The sequence below is a fragment of the Gigantopelta aegis genome, chromosome 3, assembly GCF_016097555.1.
Source record: "Gigantopelta aegis isolate Gae_Host chromosome 3, Gae_host_genome, whole genome shotgun sequence".
Lineage (NCBI taxonomy): Eukaryota > Metazoa > Mollusca > Gastropoda > Neomphalida > Peltospiridae > Gigantopelta > Gigantopelta aegis.
This window is the reverse complement of record NC_054701.1, coordinates 3,609,883-3,627,546: the sequence shown is the minus strand read 5'-3', so window position 1 is coordinate 3,627,546 and position 17,664 is coordinate 3,609,883. Positions and strand designations below refer to the sequence as shown.

The window sequence follows — 17,664 nt, the reverse complement described above, 5'->3', positions numbered from 1 at the left end:
GTTTGGTATTCTAAGGTGGTCTGTACACTGGTTTGGTATTCTAAGGTGGTCTGTACACTGGTTGGGTATTCTAAGGTGGTCTACACTGGTTTGGTATTCTAAGGTGGTCTGTACACTGGTTGGGTATTCTAAGGTGGTCTGTACACTGGTTTGGTATTCTAAGGTGGTCTGTACACTGGTTGGGTATTCTAAGGTGGTCTGTACACTGGTTGGGTATTCTAAGGTGGTCTACACTGGTTTGGTATTCTAAGGTGGTCTACACTGGTTTGGTATTCTAAGGTGGTCTGTACACTGGGTTTGGTATTCTAAGGTGGTCTGTACACTGGTTTGGTATTCTAAGGTGGTCTGTACACTGGTTGGGTATTCTAAGGTGGTCTGTACACTGGTTGGGTATTCTAAGGTGGTCTACACTGGTTTGGTATTCTAAGGTGGTCTGTACACTGGTTGGGTATTCTAAGGTGGTCTGTATGCTGGTTTGGTATTCTAAGGTGGTCTGTACACTGGTTGGGTATTCTAAGGTGGTCTGTATGCTGGTTTGGTATTCTAAGGTGGTCTGTATGCTGGTTTGGTATTCTAAGGTGGTCTGTACGCTGGTTTGGTTTTCTAAGGTGGTCTATACACTGGTTTGGATATTCTAAGGTGGTCTGTACAAATTAATGAATTATCTACTACTGACAAAATTGAAAATTAAATAGCGGGAACCTGTTTATATATTTCATGTGTCATGTGTTATCAACTTGAAAACAAGCGTTTGGCGTAGAGTTTTTGACAAGTAGACGGATCCTTATGCAGATGAGAAATGTCTGCACATGAGCATATTTCAAGTCTGAGAAACATCTTGTCAAAATAATCTCAAAACTGAACAATAACTTCAGTAATTCTTTGCCAGTGGGAGTTGTAAATAAGTAACTTTTTTAAAAATGGCGTGAGCAATTTAACTGATGGTAACTGAATTTAACTGATGGTAACTGAATTTAACTGATGGTAACTGAATTTAACTGAAGGTAACTGAATTAGAAAATTCAATGCCATCTTAAGGAAGAAAACATTTTATACCAATTTAATTGATGGCAAATGAATCGGACCAATTTAATTGATGGCAAATGAATCGGACCAATTTAATTGATGGCAAATGAATCGGACCAATTTAATTGATGGCAAATGAATCGGACCAATTTAATTGATGGCAAATGAATCGGACCAATTTAATTCATGGCAAATGAATCGGACCAATTTAATTCATGGCATTTCAATCAGAATTTTCCATGCTATTGTTAAAGGAGGGAACAATTAAGGCATTTGGCCTGGTATGCATATTCAACGATATATAATACACATTATTGCTTAATATTAACAAGTATAATCATATAGTTAATTAATAAAACAGTTAAATGTGACGGCTATTATATATAACAGGTGCAGCCATTTTGTACCATCCCAGTGAATACGCCCTCTGGTGTGTCACGTCAGGAATTAGTCTTCAAACTGAAAAAACAAAACATACCTGATTTTTGCAGATGCATCGCAATGTTTTGTAATAATATCCATCCCAGTAAGCCGGCAACAAGTATATATAATTTTTCAATACAAAATAAGCCACCATTGTCAAAGTGTTGAAATAACTATTATGTTTTGTATATAGATTAACCCACGTACTGAAATAATAATCGGAGTGTGTTCTTGGTTAATTAGTCTTTTCTTTCCGTGGCCTGTACCTGTGATTCCTGATTGGCAGGTGTATATTTAGACAGTCCCCAGACACTGTGTCTAGACACACTAAAAAGACGTGTCTCTTTTATTAAGATCACAAGGTATTGTCTGATAGCCGTGCGGACGCCCCTCAAATCGTAATGGACATTATCACTTTATTACTGTAAGTAATTCTGTAAAACCCTTGATTAAGTAGACTTTCCCATCTAAAATCACAAAACTGACCAATTATGTCGTCCCAAAGAAAATAAAATTATCACTTAGGTATCGTGAGTGGTTGTTTTTGCCAGAACGTACCCTACCAATAGGCCTAATAATATGCATTTTTTCTTTGGGTTTTAAAAAAAAGAAAAATACTATAACTCCATTTCGTTCTATTGATGCAAATTGAAATATATTTAGTTAAATAGTTTATTATACTATCAAGTCATTTATGTTGTTTTACAAGTCAGGTTGATGAAAGCGAAGCGCCTTGTCATAAATTAGAGCGTTTGTTTACACTGCATACAGGAGATGGACGGAGCTGACGTCACTTCTCCCCAAGCTATACCACCGGGTGTCACAAAAATGAAACAAAATGGCTGCCCCCAGTTAGCAGGAATAATCTTGGTTTTTTATTAACTCTAAAATTACGCGTTTTTCATTGGTTAAAGTGTCAGTATGTGTTGGTCGTCCGGGTATGCATCTTTCCAACACATAAGGCTCTTGTTGGAGTTGACCCTACCTGTAAGACTTTTTTTTTTTTTAAATTGATTTAACTGATGGCAGTTGAATCAAATTTTGGATGCAATCTTAAAAAATAATATATGATATTGATGATACCAAAACACACGTGGGTATTAATCTCTTTATCTCAAGTTTAATACAACGTTTTTGTAAACTGTACATGCAACTTTAATTCCAGTCCGCCATTACTAGATATTCAAATGACGTAACAATATATGGTGCAGTGTCTTTTTTAATGGAAATGACGTCAAACTCTAATGATAATATATTCTGGCCGTCACGTCACATCCGGTTATGGGAAACCATTCCTTTCATAAAGATGGCCATCATCATAAAGTAGAAATAACCAATATCTTTTTATCGATTCTGGTAATGCTGGTTTTCTATTTTTCAATTGGTACATTGATACAGGAACTTTGGATAGGCATCTTTCCAACAAAGAACACTTATTGTTCAGTCGTACAGTCGTAAATAAGGATATACATCTCTGCATTGAATTAAATGATTTCATTTCTTAACAATACTGCCCAATCTTCTCCAAAAATAGCACAGCACAAGATTGTTAAAATCAACCAACATTTATTAATAATCTATGTAAAATATAAACCCTGCTAATAATGAGAATAGCTTGCGATTGATTTACACATCAACAATCTATATTAAGCCTCATAAATATTTTTGAACTTTCCTACAAGCCACAGGTGTCAGTTTTACTCAAACTGTATTTCAGTGTGATCTAGATTATAAAACTAGATCTATGAACATTAAAGTATGGTATGTCACAAGAAGGAAATGATAGTTTATGAACTATGATAAATTCTTACATATTAAAAATATATACTCGGAGATTGCAGCTTTGAAGAGAAATGAAAGAAAAATGTAGATATAACTTCATATAAAAATATCAAAGCATATTAAAATACTGAAGAATGAAACAATAGCGGACATTGTTGAAATTAAATCATTGAAAGGGAAATAACTCTAGAATTATAAACTGTAAATTCTCTCGTTTAAAAAAAGAAGAATGTTTTATAATACTTTTTTAAAAGGATAATACTGACTCCACCATTAAACTATTACGTACTCCAGAGCTGAACAAAATCGATAACATTAACATGCTTTTTTTCTGATTGAAACTGATTTATTTATGGTACTGGTAGTAAAATCACATATGATCATAATAAATTTGCACCAAAGTATAGCACATTTTAACAAATAAAATCCAACTGTGATAAATTAAGTCTTGTATACATACTGTATATATTTTGGAAAACATATCTAAAAGAGTGTGTGTGTGTGTGTGTGTGTCCCAAAGCTGCATAATGACCAAAACTATTTATTAATTTTTCTCATCAAATGATAATACTAAAACCCTTTTCCCCCCATGTCTGGGACCGATTCTCGAACTGAGACTGAGATTGATACATGCCCACATAAAATTCCTGCACACAAGCCTGGAATATGTTATATGTACTTTGTATTTTTTTACCAAAGATTGAGGAAATGACCATTTAAGCCAAGTACCAGCACATTACAATTTTAAATACTTTTGAGATTATGCATAAAACTGGCTAATTTCTAGTTATTTATCACAACATAAGTAAGAACAGCAAAATGTCACTTCTCAACTTTGAGACCACACCTACACACAGCTTCAGATATATGTGCATGCATGCAGATTTTTTATTGCAGTAAAATACTTCACTAAATCTGGATGTAGTAAAAATATTTGGAAAAATCTAATACTAATAATTTGTAAATAAGCCTCTTAAAGAAGCAATGCATATAGAAGATAAGCTCAAGACAAGTGGTTCTGATTTCAAAATAACTAAAATACAGACAAATCAACAATGACCCGAGGTATTAAAATAATGATGAACAAAGTGGAACAAGAGTTGGATACTCCCACAATAACATTTGTGGAGAGAATCCGTTTTCTCTTCTACTAGTCTGAAAATACTGACTCACAACTGAACTGTTTTTACATGCATGAGATATGTATTAAAACAATGATGAACAAAGTGGAACAAGTGTTGGATATCCACACAATAACATTAGTGGAGAGAATCAGTTTTCTCTTCTACTAGTCTGAAAATACTGACTCACAACTGAACTGTTTTTATATGCATGAGATATGTATTAAAACAATGATGAACAAAGTGGAACAAGTGTTGGATATCCACACAATAACATTAGTGGAGAGAATCCGTTTTCTCTTCTACTAGTCTGAAAATACTGACTCACAATTGAACTGTTTTTATGTGCATGAGATATGTATTTGACAAACAGTTAAAACTACATAAATATAGCACTGGTTTATATCAACCATACAAGGAGATTTAACCCATTTTCGTGTAACGACTGTGTATGTAACTTTGCACAGAATATCAAACAAGCAATTTGTGTGGTTATCTGCATTTACTCAATTAGGGACTTGACAAGTTCTGTAAAAACACTCTTCAACTTTGATGTTGCCCTTCCTGGCTTTCTGCCAGAAAATAACTGGAGGGTACATAATAAAACCCAAAGAGACAATAAGTGTCCCTACCAGGTGGTTATATGTGTGAAATGTTTTGACACATTTTAAACAGCAGTTCACTTACCATATCTCTATAAAAAATTAGAAAAATTTCCAACATTTTAGGGTACATAATTTTACCCTTCATACCCTTTGGTAGAAACTCTGCCATCCTAATACAAGGCAATGTATTTGCGCTTTTATATATATAAAAATAACATATGGATTGTGACATAGTAAAGTTTTTGCAATTGCACATTATAATACTAATCAATTAAAAACACAACAAATACATATACTGGAATACTGTCTTAAATGCATAAATTATTGTCAAATCTGTAAAAACACAACTCTCGTATTGACATAAAAACAGACACTGATCAAATTACATACAAAACTCTCCTGGAGAATTTGTCTTGACGACCACTTGAATGGTTTTGGAAACAGCACCTCACGTCAAGTTTGACACTACTTTACCACCCCCAGTCACAGCATAATAAAAGCTGATCTGCTTAAATCAAACCCTGCAAGTTTATCAAGAAATGATTAAACCGTAATGTTTTCAACAGTCAGTTAAAGTCTGTTCACTTAAAATGGGAAAATATTTTGCGGTAGTAAATGCTTATATATGATAAAATATCGAGTTATTCTGGTATTTCTCCTCCAAACTTTTTCCTGTGTGCTTCTTGCTTCATTGGAAAAATAATCTGCAAGAGACAAAAGTTTGATGTAACTCATTTCGAATGAATGTCGGATTCAAGTGGAGTCTAACTAGCCGAGGATGCTTTTGCTACATTTCTTGCTTGGGCTACCAGATGTCTAAACACGGTAGTCTGCCGGGCTACTAGATTTCTTGCTTGGGCTACCAGATGTCTAAACCCGGTAGTCTGCCGGACTACTAGATTTCTTGCTTGGGCTACCAGATGTCTAAACCCGGTAGTCTGCCGGACTACTAGATTTCTTGCTTGGGCTACCAGATGTCTAAACCCGGTAGTCTGCCGGACTACTAGATTTCTTGCTTGGGCTACCAGATGTCTAAACCCGGTAGTCTGCCGGGCTACTAGATTTCTTGCTTGGGCTACCAGGTGTCTAAACCCAGTAGTCTGCCGGGCTACTACATTTCTTGCTTGGGCTACCAGATGTCTAAACCCGGTAGTCTGCCGGGCTACTAGATTTTTTTTGCATGTCCACAGACTAGTGTCTAACAAATGTATGTTTGTTATTGGTTTATGTATAAACTGATGAATTTGTGCATGTATTTATTTGCAAAACCTTGTTTATTTACAATTCACATTTTTGTAAGTGAGTCATTATAATTTGTTTTTTTCAAATGAAACATTCAAATATTTTGTTTAATCAGTTCAGAATATTGTAATATAAAAAATGCACTTGACTGGTTTTATGAGATTATCTCAAACACAGTTCCTTGATGGAAAAAAGAAGAAGTCTGTTTTGTTTAGTGACACCACTAGAGCACATAGATTTATTAATCATCAGCTATTGGATGTCAAACATTTGGTAATTCTGACAGTCTTAGAGAGGAAACCTGCTACATTTCCCCATCAGTTGCAAGGGATCTTTTATATGCACCATCCCACAGACAAGATAGCACATACCACAGCGTTTGATATACCAGTCATGGTGCACTGGCTGGAAGGAGAAATAGCTCAATGGGCCTACTGACTGGGATCCTAGACTGAGCAAGCATCAGGCGAGCACTTTACCACTGAGTTACATCCCCCCCCCCCCCATCCTAGCTGAAGGGAGTACCTTGTTGTTGACGTAGTTGTCACAGCCGTAGCACCACACGGACAGATCGGCGTAGCTGAGCACCACTCGGTGCTCACTCTCCAGTCCGTGGAACAACATGTGCTCCTTCACAAACCGACTGCAAAACACCTGCAAACAATTCAACACACACAGGTCACAGGTTGGCACAAAACTCAAGCTAATGTGTTTTTTGTATGTGCTTGTGTGTATATATGCGCTGTGTGTGTGTGTGTGTGTGTGTGTGTGTGTGTGTGTGTGTGATGATGGTCTGCCCATACACGGTGTACTGCATACATCTGGCAAGAGGAGAGAATTCTACAGTGGAGGTTATGATTCAGGATTGCATAGCATTGTTGTTGTGCTAGCACTAGGTAAGTATGAATAATAATGAAAATTAAAAATGCATTTTCTTAGTATGTGTGTGTCTTATGGTAACTGACAGACTTATTTAATGTGCTGGGATGTTATTACACAAGTATCACAGTTAACATTATTCTAATAATGTCTGACCAATATATGTGCTAGGTGACATTAAAGAAGAAGTCCTATTTGTGATGCATATGTATGAAGATTATAAAAAAAACACATCCAGTGAATTTTACTGTGGATGCCAACAGATTTCAGACTGGGTTTGTTTCCCAGTACCCGCTCCAACCCAGAGTGAGATCAAACATCTAAGTATAGTTAAAAGTTTTGTTTTGTTTAGCACCACCACTAGAGCACGTATATTTATTATTCATTGGCTACTGGTGCTCTACCCACTGAGATAGATCTCACCCCAAATACAACGTCTCTCTTACCAACCACTAACTCTACCCACCGAGATAGATCTCACCCCAACTACAGCAACGCCTCTCTTACCAGCCACTAACTCTACCCACCGAGATAGATCTCACCCTAAATACAGCAACGCCTCTCTTACCAACCACTAACTCTACCCACCGAGATAGATCTCACCCTAAATACAGCAACGCCTCTCTTACCAACCACTAACTCTACCCACTGAGATAGATCTCACCCCAACTACAGCAACGTCTCTCTTACCAACCACTAACTCTACCCACCGAGATAGATCTCACCCCAAATACAGCAACGCCTCTCTTACCAACCACTAACTCTACCCACCGAGATAGATCTCACCCCAAATACAACAACGTCTCTCTTACCAACCACTAACTCTACCCACCGAAATAGATCTCACCCCAAATACAACAACGTCTCTCTTACCAACCACTAACTCCACCCACCAAGATAGATCTCACCCCAACTACAACAACGTCTCTTACCAACCACTAACTCTACCCACTGAGATAGATCTCACCCCAAATACAACGTCTCTTACCAACCACTAACTCTACTCACTGAGATAGATCTCACCCCAAATACAGCAAAGTCTCTCTTACCAGCCACTAACTCTACCCACCGAGATAGATCTCACCCCAAATACAGCAACGTCTCTCTTACCAACCACTAACTCCACCCACCGAGATAGATCTCACCCTAACTACAGCAATGCCTCTCTTACCAACCACTAACTCTACCCACCGAGATAGATCTCACCCCAAATACAGCAACGTCTCTCTTACCAGCCACTAACTCTACCCACCGAGATAGATCTCACCCCAAATACAGCAACGTCTTTCTTACCAAACCACTAATTCTACTCACCGAGATAGATCTCACCCCAAATACGTCTCTCTTACCAACCACTAACTCTACCCACCGAGATAGATCTCACCCCAAATACAGCAACGTCTCTTACCAACCACTAACTCTACCCATCGAGATAGATCTCACCTCAAATACAGCAACGTCTCTTACCAACCACTAACTCTACCCAACGAGATAGATCTCACCCCAAATACACCAACGTCTCTCTTACCAACCACTAATCTTTAACCCCTGCTGTCTCGCCCCAACTACAGCAACGTCTCTTTTACCAACCACTAATCTTTAACCCCTGCTGTCTTGCCCCAACTACAGCAATGTCTCTCTTACCAACCACTAATCTTTAAACCCTGCTGTCTCGCCCCAACTACAGCAACCAACGTCTCTCTTACCAACCACTAATCTTTAACCCCTGCTGTCTCGCCCCAACTACAGCAACCAACGTCTCTCTTACCAACCACTAATCTTTAACCCCTGCTGTCTCGCCCCAACTACAGTAATCAACGTCTCTCTTACCAACCACTAATCTTTAACCCTGCTGTCTCGCCCCAACTACAGCAACGTCTCTCTTACCAACCACTAATCTTTAACCCCTGCTGTCTCGCCCCAACTACAGCAACGTCTCTCTTACCAACCACTAATCTTTAACCCCTGCTGTCTCGCCCCCACTACAGCAACCAACGTCTCTCTTACCAACCACTAATCTGTAACCCCTGCTGTCTCGCCCCAACTACAGCAACGTCTCTCTTACCAACCTCTAATCCCTGCTGTCTCGCCCCAACTACAACAACGTTTCTCTTTCCAACCACTAATCTTTAACCCCTGCTATCTCGTCCCAACTACAGCAATCAATGTCTCTCTTACCAACCACTAATCTTTACTCCTTTAGGACCACAATTCCAGTCTCTGTGAGTGCCAGTACATGAGACAGTGGTGTGATAATACCAACATATTGACTATAGCAGATAACAAACAGGTGAGCTGGTTAAAGATACAACCTGATGAATTATGTAAACAATAACCATGAGAAGCACATCACAGGTGAGTGAAGACACCTGGACAACACTCACACCTGCAGCTGTCAGGTGAATTGAGGAGGAATAGTACACAAAGAATGGATGGAGGCGGCCATATTAAAGTGGTATTTTGTAGGTTGGGTGGATGCATCTAGGGCCAAATTTACGAAACCCATTTTTTTTTAGCTTTAAACACAGGTGTTTAAGCATTCTAAATGTACTTAGTTACATGTAACAGTATCAGGTTTGTAAATTCAGCTCATTAACTTCATACAAGACTGAATCATGGTTAGCAATGAGAAACCTAGGCTGAATCATGGTTAGCAATGAGAAACCTAGACTGAATCATGGTTAGTAATGAGAAACCTAGACTGAGTCATTGTTAGCAATGAGAAACCCCTGCGGAGAACTGCTATTTTTTTACAATTCTCGTAGACCTGCTATTTTTTACAATTCTCGGAGACCTGCTATTTTTTTACAATTCTCATAGACCTGCTATTTTTTTACAATTCTCGTAGACCTACTATTTTTTACAATTCTCGTAGACCTACTATTTTTTTACAATTCTCGTAGACCTACTATTTTTTACAATTCTCGTAGACCTACTATTTTTTACAATTCTCGTAGACCTACTATCTTTTTTACAATGCTGATAGACCTACTATTTTTTTACAATTCTCGGAGACCTACTATTTTTTACAATTCTCATAGATATATTTTTTTTACAATTCTCGTAGACTTACTATTTTTTACAATTCTCATAGACCTACTATTTTTTTACAATGCTCGTAGACCTATTTTTTACAATTCTCGTAGACCTACTATTTTTTACAATTCTCGTAGACCTACTATTTTTTACAATTCTCGTAGACCTACTATTTTTTACAATTCTCGTAGACCTACTATTTTTTACAATTCTCGTAGACTTACTATTTTTTACAATTCTCTTAGACCTACTATTTTTTTACAATGCTCGTAGACCTATTTTTTACAATTCTCGTAGACCTATTTTTTACAATTCTCGTAGACCTACTATTTTTTTCAATTCTCGTAGACCTACTATTTTTTACAATTCTCGCAGACCTACTATTTTTTACAATTCTCGTAGACCTACTATTTTTTACAATTCTCGTAGACCTACTATTTTTTACAATTCTCGTAGACCTACTATTTTTTTTACAATTCTCGTAGACCTATTTTTTTTACAATTCTCAGAGACCTATTTTTTTAACAATTCTCGTAGACCTACTATTTTTTTTTACAATTCTCGTAGACCTGCCTTCTATTCAAGGATTTACAGTACCTATAAATAGAGAATAACTAGTTAATGATGTAGGATATTGGCTTCATCCTGTGAAGGTAACAATGGGAAAATTCCATGAGGCTTGCAAAGCGGAATTTCCCATTTGGCCTGAACAGGATAAAGCCTAATATCCTACGTCATTAACTAGTCATTATTTTTATCCTGCAATTCATCAAACATTAAGGGGAAAAGCTATTATTTCACCTACATTATATGATGACCTAGAGGTCAATGAAAGATTTTGTACTGTATCTATGCATCTAACATTACAATGGTGATGTCAAAAGTGATAATGACTCCAATTTGACAGTACCTTGTAACACTCGAGACAGACCCAGTTTTCGGACAAATCTCCACACTCCTCACACGGCTCCTCTACATCAAGTCCGCGCTGAGGAAGGGGCTGCACAGAGTCCAGGTGGGGGCACCACGGCAGTGGCTGGACCGCGTACATCTGGTCTACCACCTGGAAAACCAACAATCAAAGTTAGAGCAATATCCACACACTGAAACAAAGCAACCATCTGTATCAATATCCATACACTGTAACAAAGCAACCATCTGTATCAATATACACACTGTAACAAAGCAACCATCTGTATCAATATACACACTGTAACAAAGCAACCATCTGTATCAATATACACACTGTAACAAAGCAACCAGCTGTATCAATATCCACACACTGAAACAAAGCAACCATCTGTATCAATATACACACACTGTAACAAAGCAACCATCTGTATCAATATACACACACTGTAACAAAGCAACCATCTGTATCGATATCCACACTGTAACAAAGCAACCATCTGTATCAATATCCACACACTGAAACAAAGCAACCATCTGTATCAATATACACACACTGAAACAAAGCAACCATCTGTATCGATATCCACACACTGTAACAAAGCAACCATCTGTATCAATATACACACACTGAAACAAAGCAACCATCTGTATCAATATCCACACACTGAAACAAAGCAACCATCTGTATCGATATCCACACTGTAACAAAGCAACCATCTGTATCAATATCCACACACTGAAACAAAGCAACCATCTGTATCAATATACACACACTGAAACAAAGCAACCATCTGTATCGATATCCACACTGTAACAAAGCAACCATCTGTATCAATATCCACACACTGAAACAAAGCAACCATCTGTATCAATAACCACACACTGAAACAAAGCAACCATCTGTATCAATATACACACACTGTAAGAAAGCAACCATCTGTATCAATATACACACACTGAAACAAAGCAACCATCTGTATCGATATCCACACTGTAACAAAGCAACCATCTGTATCAATATCCACACACTGAAACAAAGCAACCATCTGTATCAATAACCACACACTGAAACAAAGCAACCATCTGTATCAATATACACACACTGTAAGAAAGCAACCATCTGTATCAATATACACACACTGTAAGAAAGCAACCATCTGTATCAATATACACACTGTAACAAAGCAACCATCTGTATCAATATACACACACTGAAACAAAGCAACCAGCTGTATCAATATCCACACACTGAAACAAAGCAATCATCTGTATCAATATACACACACTGTAACAAAGCAACCATCTGTATCAATATCCACACACTGTAACAAAGCAACCATCTGTATCAATATATACACTGTAACAAAGCAACCATCTGTATCAATATCCACACACTGAAACAAAGCAACCATCTGTATCAATATCCACACACTGTAACAAAGCAACCATCTGTATCGATATCCATACACTGAAACAAAGCAACCATCTGTATCAATATCCACACACTGTAACAAAGCAACCATCTGTATCGATATCCACACACTGAAACAAAGCAACCATCTGTATCAATATCCACACACTGTAACAAAGCAACCATCTGTATCAATATACACACACTGTAACAAAGCAACCATCTGTATCGATATCCACACTGTAACAAAGCAACCTTCTGTATCAATATCCACACACTGAAACAAAGCAACCATCTGTATCAATAACCACACACTGAAACAAAGCAACCATCTGTATCAATATACACACACTGTAAGAAAGCAACCATCTGTATCAATATACACACTGTAACAAAGCAACCATCTGTATCAATATCCATACACAAAGCAACCAAACACACTGAAACAAAGCCAGCTGTATCAATATCCACACACTGAAACAAAGCAATCATCTGTATCAATATACACACACTGTAACAAAGCAACCATCTGTATCAATATCCACACACTGTAACAAAGCAACCATCTGTATCAATATATACACTGTAACAAAGCAACCATCTGTATCAATATCCATACACTGAAACAAAGCAACCATCTGTATCAATATCCACACACTGAAAACAAAGCAACCATCTGTATCAATATCCACACACTGTAACAAAGCAACCATCTGTATCAATATACACACACTGAAACAAAGCAACCATCTGTATCGATATCCACACACTGTAACAAAGCAACCATCTGTATCAATATACACACACTGAAACAAAGCAACCATCTGTATCGATATCCACACACTGAAACAAAACAACCATCTGTATCAATATACACACACTGAAACAAAGCAACCATCTGTATCGATATCCACACTGTAACAAAGCAACCATCTGTATCAATATCCACACACTGAAACAAAGCAACCATCTGTATCAATAACCACACACTGAAACAAAGCAACCATCTGTATCAATATACACACACTGTAACAAAGCAACCATCTGTATCAATATACACACACTGTAACAAAGCAACCATCTGTATCAATATACACACTGTAACAAAGCAACCATCTGTATCAATATCCATACACTGAAACAAAGCAACCAGCTGTATCAATATCCACACACTGAAACAAAGCAATCATCTGTATCAATATACACACACTGTAACAAAGCAACCATCTGTATCAATATACACACACTGAAACAAAGCAACCATCTGTATCGATATCCACACACTGTAACAAAGCAACCATCTGTATCAATATACACACACTGAAACAAAGCAACCATCTGTATCGATATCCACACACTGAAACAAAACAACCATCTGTATCAATATCCACACACTGAAACAAAGCAACCATCTGTATCAATATCCACACACTGTAACAAAGCAACCATCTGTATCAATATACATACACTGTAACAAAGCAACCATCTGTATCGATATTCACACTGTAACAAAGCAACCATCTGTATCAATATACATACACTGTAACAAAGCAACCATCTGTATCAATATACATACACTGTAACAAAGCAACCATCTGTATCAATATCCATACACTAAAACAAAGCAACCATCTGTATCAATATACACACACTGTAACAAAGCAACCATCTGTATCAATATCCATACACTAAAACAAAGCAACCATCTGTATCAATATACACACACTGTAACTTAGAATATTTGTTTCTAATTTTCATTATTATTCATACTTACCTAGTACTAGCACAACAACAATGCTATACGACCCTGAGTTATAACCTCCACTGCAGAATTATCTCCCCTTGCCGGATGTATAACCTACACCCGCGCATGGGTAGACCGTATATCCTCGTTATCGATTCAAAGTCCGGAATGACTGAATCAAAAAAGACCTCTTGGGGCGGGTGGGAGGTATCGGTTGTTGTTGTGCTAGTACTAGGTAAGTATGAATAATAATGAAAATTAGAAACAAATTTTCTAATAGTCTTATTCAACTTAGCACAACAACAATGCTATAACAGATGTGATATAACACCGTTAAAGCACGAGAATTTAACATTAAAGGGAGGAGGTAAGAAAACAAGGAGGACTTACCCATTCAACCAGTAGTGTTCGTCTCAAGTAATGATACAGTGAAAAAGCAACCCACATCATACGAGGTATAAAATGTCAAAGTGACTTTTAAATTGAAGAACTACAACCCCAATTAAAAGTAAACCAAGTTAACAAGGTGAGGAAACCCGCACACCAAGTAATGGTAAAAGACACTCGACTGCCCCAGATAGTCAACCATCCACCCCCCACTCTCCAAACAGGAGGTGGAGAACTATCTCCCAGAAAGACTGCCGCTAGCGACCGGACGAAATAAGGGTCGCCCCCTACTCGTGGCCCTGCGCACTGAAATGAGTTGCTGCCCTGCAATGACTGACTGAATCCACCATGTTCCGTCCGGACCAACAGCCATATCACGGAAATAAAACCGGTCAAACGTGTCGACCTTTCCAAAATCCCGCACTCATGACCTTGAAAATGTCCAAAGAATCATGGAAATTAAGGGAAGCAGAAATCGCCCGAATCTCATGAGGTCGAACGGAGAAATTCCGCAGAACATGATCACCCGCCATCTCATATGCCAGTTTGATGGTTGCAGCAATCCATCTCGACAAAGCATTCTTCGTAATGTCTCCTGGTTGGCGTGTGAAAGAGATAAACAGTCTCTTAGTGTTTTGCCGGAGATTTCTAGTATGCTCCAAATAGAATTTCAAAGCCCGCACCGGACAAAGAAGTCTATCAGAATTATCCGCAGAAAGCGTACGAGATAAACACTGAATAATGGCCGGAGGAAACTCTTCCCCTGGCACCTGGTTCTTAGCCACGAAAACAGGATCAGTACGTAATGTAACTGACCCGTCCGTATTGTAATCCACCAAATCATGCAAAAAAGCACGAATCTCACTAATACGACGGCAAGCCGCTAGTGAGACCAGAAACAAAGTTTTCCACGTCAAATGACGAAGACTGGCGAATTTCAAAGGCTCGTAGGGCTTGCCTTTGAGTGCATGCAGAACCAGAAAAACATTCCATTTAGGCAAAATGGAAGGCTTCTCAACCGTGTTTTGCAACGACTTAAGCAAGTCATGCAACACGAGATTCGTTGAGAAATCTTGACATCCACACTGCCTCAGAGTAGTGAAAATGGATGACCGGTGACTTCTCACTGTTTGAACCTTCAGCTGTCTTTCTTGGACAAGAGCCAGAAAGTACTCAGCTAAATCATTAACAGTAGGCGACAAGGGATCCATGTCCCTCTCAGTCGCCCAACGAACCCAAGCGCACCAGTGACACTGGTAGACCCTCTCCATAGACTGGCGCTTCGACGAGGAGACGAGCTCAGCAACCCGTTTAGAAAAGCCTCGGTTTCGGAGGGAAACCCCGACAACCGCCATGCGTGAAGTCGGAAAACCTCCGGCTTCAGATGCCACTCTGTCCGATGCAGTCTCTGACTGAGCAGATCGGGTATCAACGGCAACCGCACCGGCTCCTGCACTAAAAGTGACAGGAGCGGAGGAAACCAGGCTTGAACTGCCCAACTCGGGGCTATGAACGTCACACGACAAGGCTGCTGTCTGATTTGCCAGAACCTTGCCAAGCAGAACCGGAGGGGGAAAGGCGTAAAAATCCAGTCCCGTCCAGTCCATGCTCAACGCATCGTACTCCAGTGCCAGTGGGTCTGGTACCGGCGATACAAACACTGGCAACTGACTGTTCAGGCGAGTGGCAAACATATCGAGTTGAGGACTCCCCCACAACTGAAGAACTCGATAAGCCACCGTCCGGTGCAACATCCACTCCGTCTGAACCGGGGAACGACGACTCAAAGCGTCCGCCAAGACGTTCACGGACGAAGGAATGTGTTTGGCCGATAACACCACTCCCCAATCATCGCACCATTCCAGAATCTCCAAAGCCGCAAGACTCAATGACAGGGATTTGGTGCCTCCCCACCGATTGTTGTCCGACCTCAACAAAATCCGACGATGTCAAATAACAGTCCTGAAATGGAGACAAGCGCGACGCACTGTTTCCATCTCCAACAGGTTGATGTGACGACTCCTCTCTGAAGGAGTCCACACCCCTGACAGATGTTGATCCAAAAGGTGTGCACCGAACCCCTCGAGGGAAGCATCGGTAAACAGGACCAACTCTGGAGAAAGTGGGTGTAAAGGAACGGCCTGGGACATACACTTGTCCACTAGACACTCTTGGATCAGAAGAATGAACCAAGGCCCCAATGGTATCACCAAATCCCAGCTGAGACCATCCCACACTCGGGACAAATGCCATTGAAGCGGTCTCTTGAACCGTCTGAACCGCACATTCAGCGCCGCCAGCAATTCGAGATGGCCTATCAACACATGGAGCGTGCGCACCGACGCACTTTGCTCCACCAGAAGACGTTGCGCCAACGTCCTGAAATTGTGAAGTCGCGAATCCGTTGGAAGAACGGACGCCTCCACAAGGTTGAAAACCACCCCGAGATAAGTGAAAACCTGCATTGGCACTAATTCCGACTTGACCCAATTGGGAATAAACCCCAATCGGAGAATCATGTCGATCACGAACTCCACGCCCACGAGACATGCCGTCTGTGACGCCGCCGGAATTAACCAATCGTCCAGGTAATTGTGCATCCGTATACCCAACAGATGTACACGCCCCACCACTGCCTTTACTACCCGAGTAAAGACGTGAGGGCTTGTGGCAAATCCGAACGGCAGAACTTGAAACTCGTAAGCTCTGCCATCGTAGAGGAACCACAAGTACTTCCAAAAATCCCGATGGATTGGAACATGCAGGTAAGCGTCCTTCAAATCGATGGACACCGCCCATTCCCCCACCTGAAGCAAAGCGCGAACAGACTGAACCGTCTCCATCTTCATAGATGGAATAACGACGAAATAATTCAGCGGCTTCAGGTTTAGAATTGGTCGCCACTCGCCATTCTTCTTCTGGGCGAAGAACAGATGCGAATAAAATCCCGGAGTGCCCAAATTCACCTCCTGGATGGCTTTCTTGTCGAGAAACTCGACAACCATCTTCTCCACCAGTACTCGTTTGTCGACAGGCGGTACTGCAGGTAACTGGGGGGGGGGGGGGGAGGACGTCAGTGGAGGGGGTGAAGAAAAC

The 17,664-nt window shown here is 39.6% G+C and overlaps 1 protein-coding gene across 1 annotated transcript in view; it reads right to left on the bottom strand.

Annotated features, from left to right (window-relative positions):
* Positions 1-2,543: 2,543 nt before the first annotated feature.
* The window catches only part of LOC121367402 (histone deacetylase 6-like), a 247,932-nt gene continuing 232,811 nt past the window's right edge, over positions 2,544-17,664 (bottom strand). The window contains exons 36-38 of the mRNA XM_041491555.1: positions 11,025-11,177; positions 6,725-6,853; positions 2,544-5,661 (exon numbers count right to left, since the gene is read on the bottom strand). Of these exons, the coding sequence (XP_041347489.1) occupies positions 5,599-5,661; positions 6,725-6,853; positions 11,025-11,177 (345 nt within the window). The 3' untranslated portion in view covers positions 2,544-5,598. The remainder of the gene's footprint in view (positions 5,662-6,724; positions 6,854-11,024; positions 11,178-17,664) is intronic.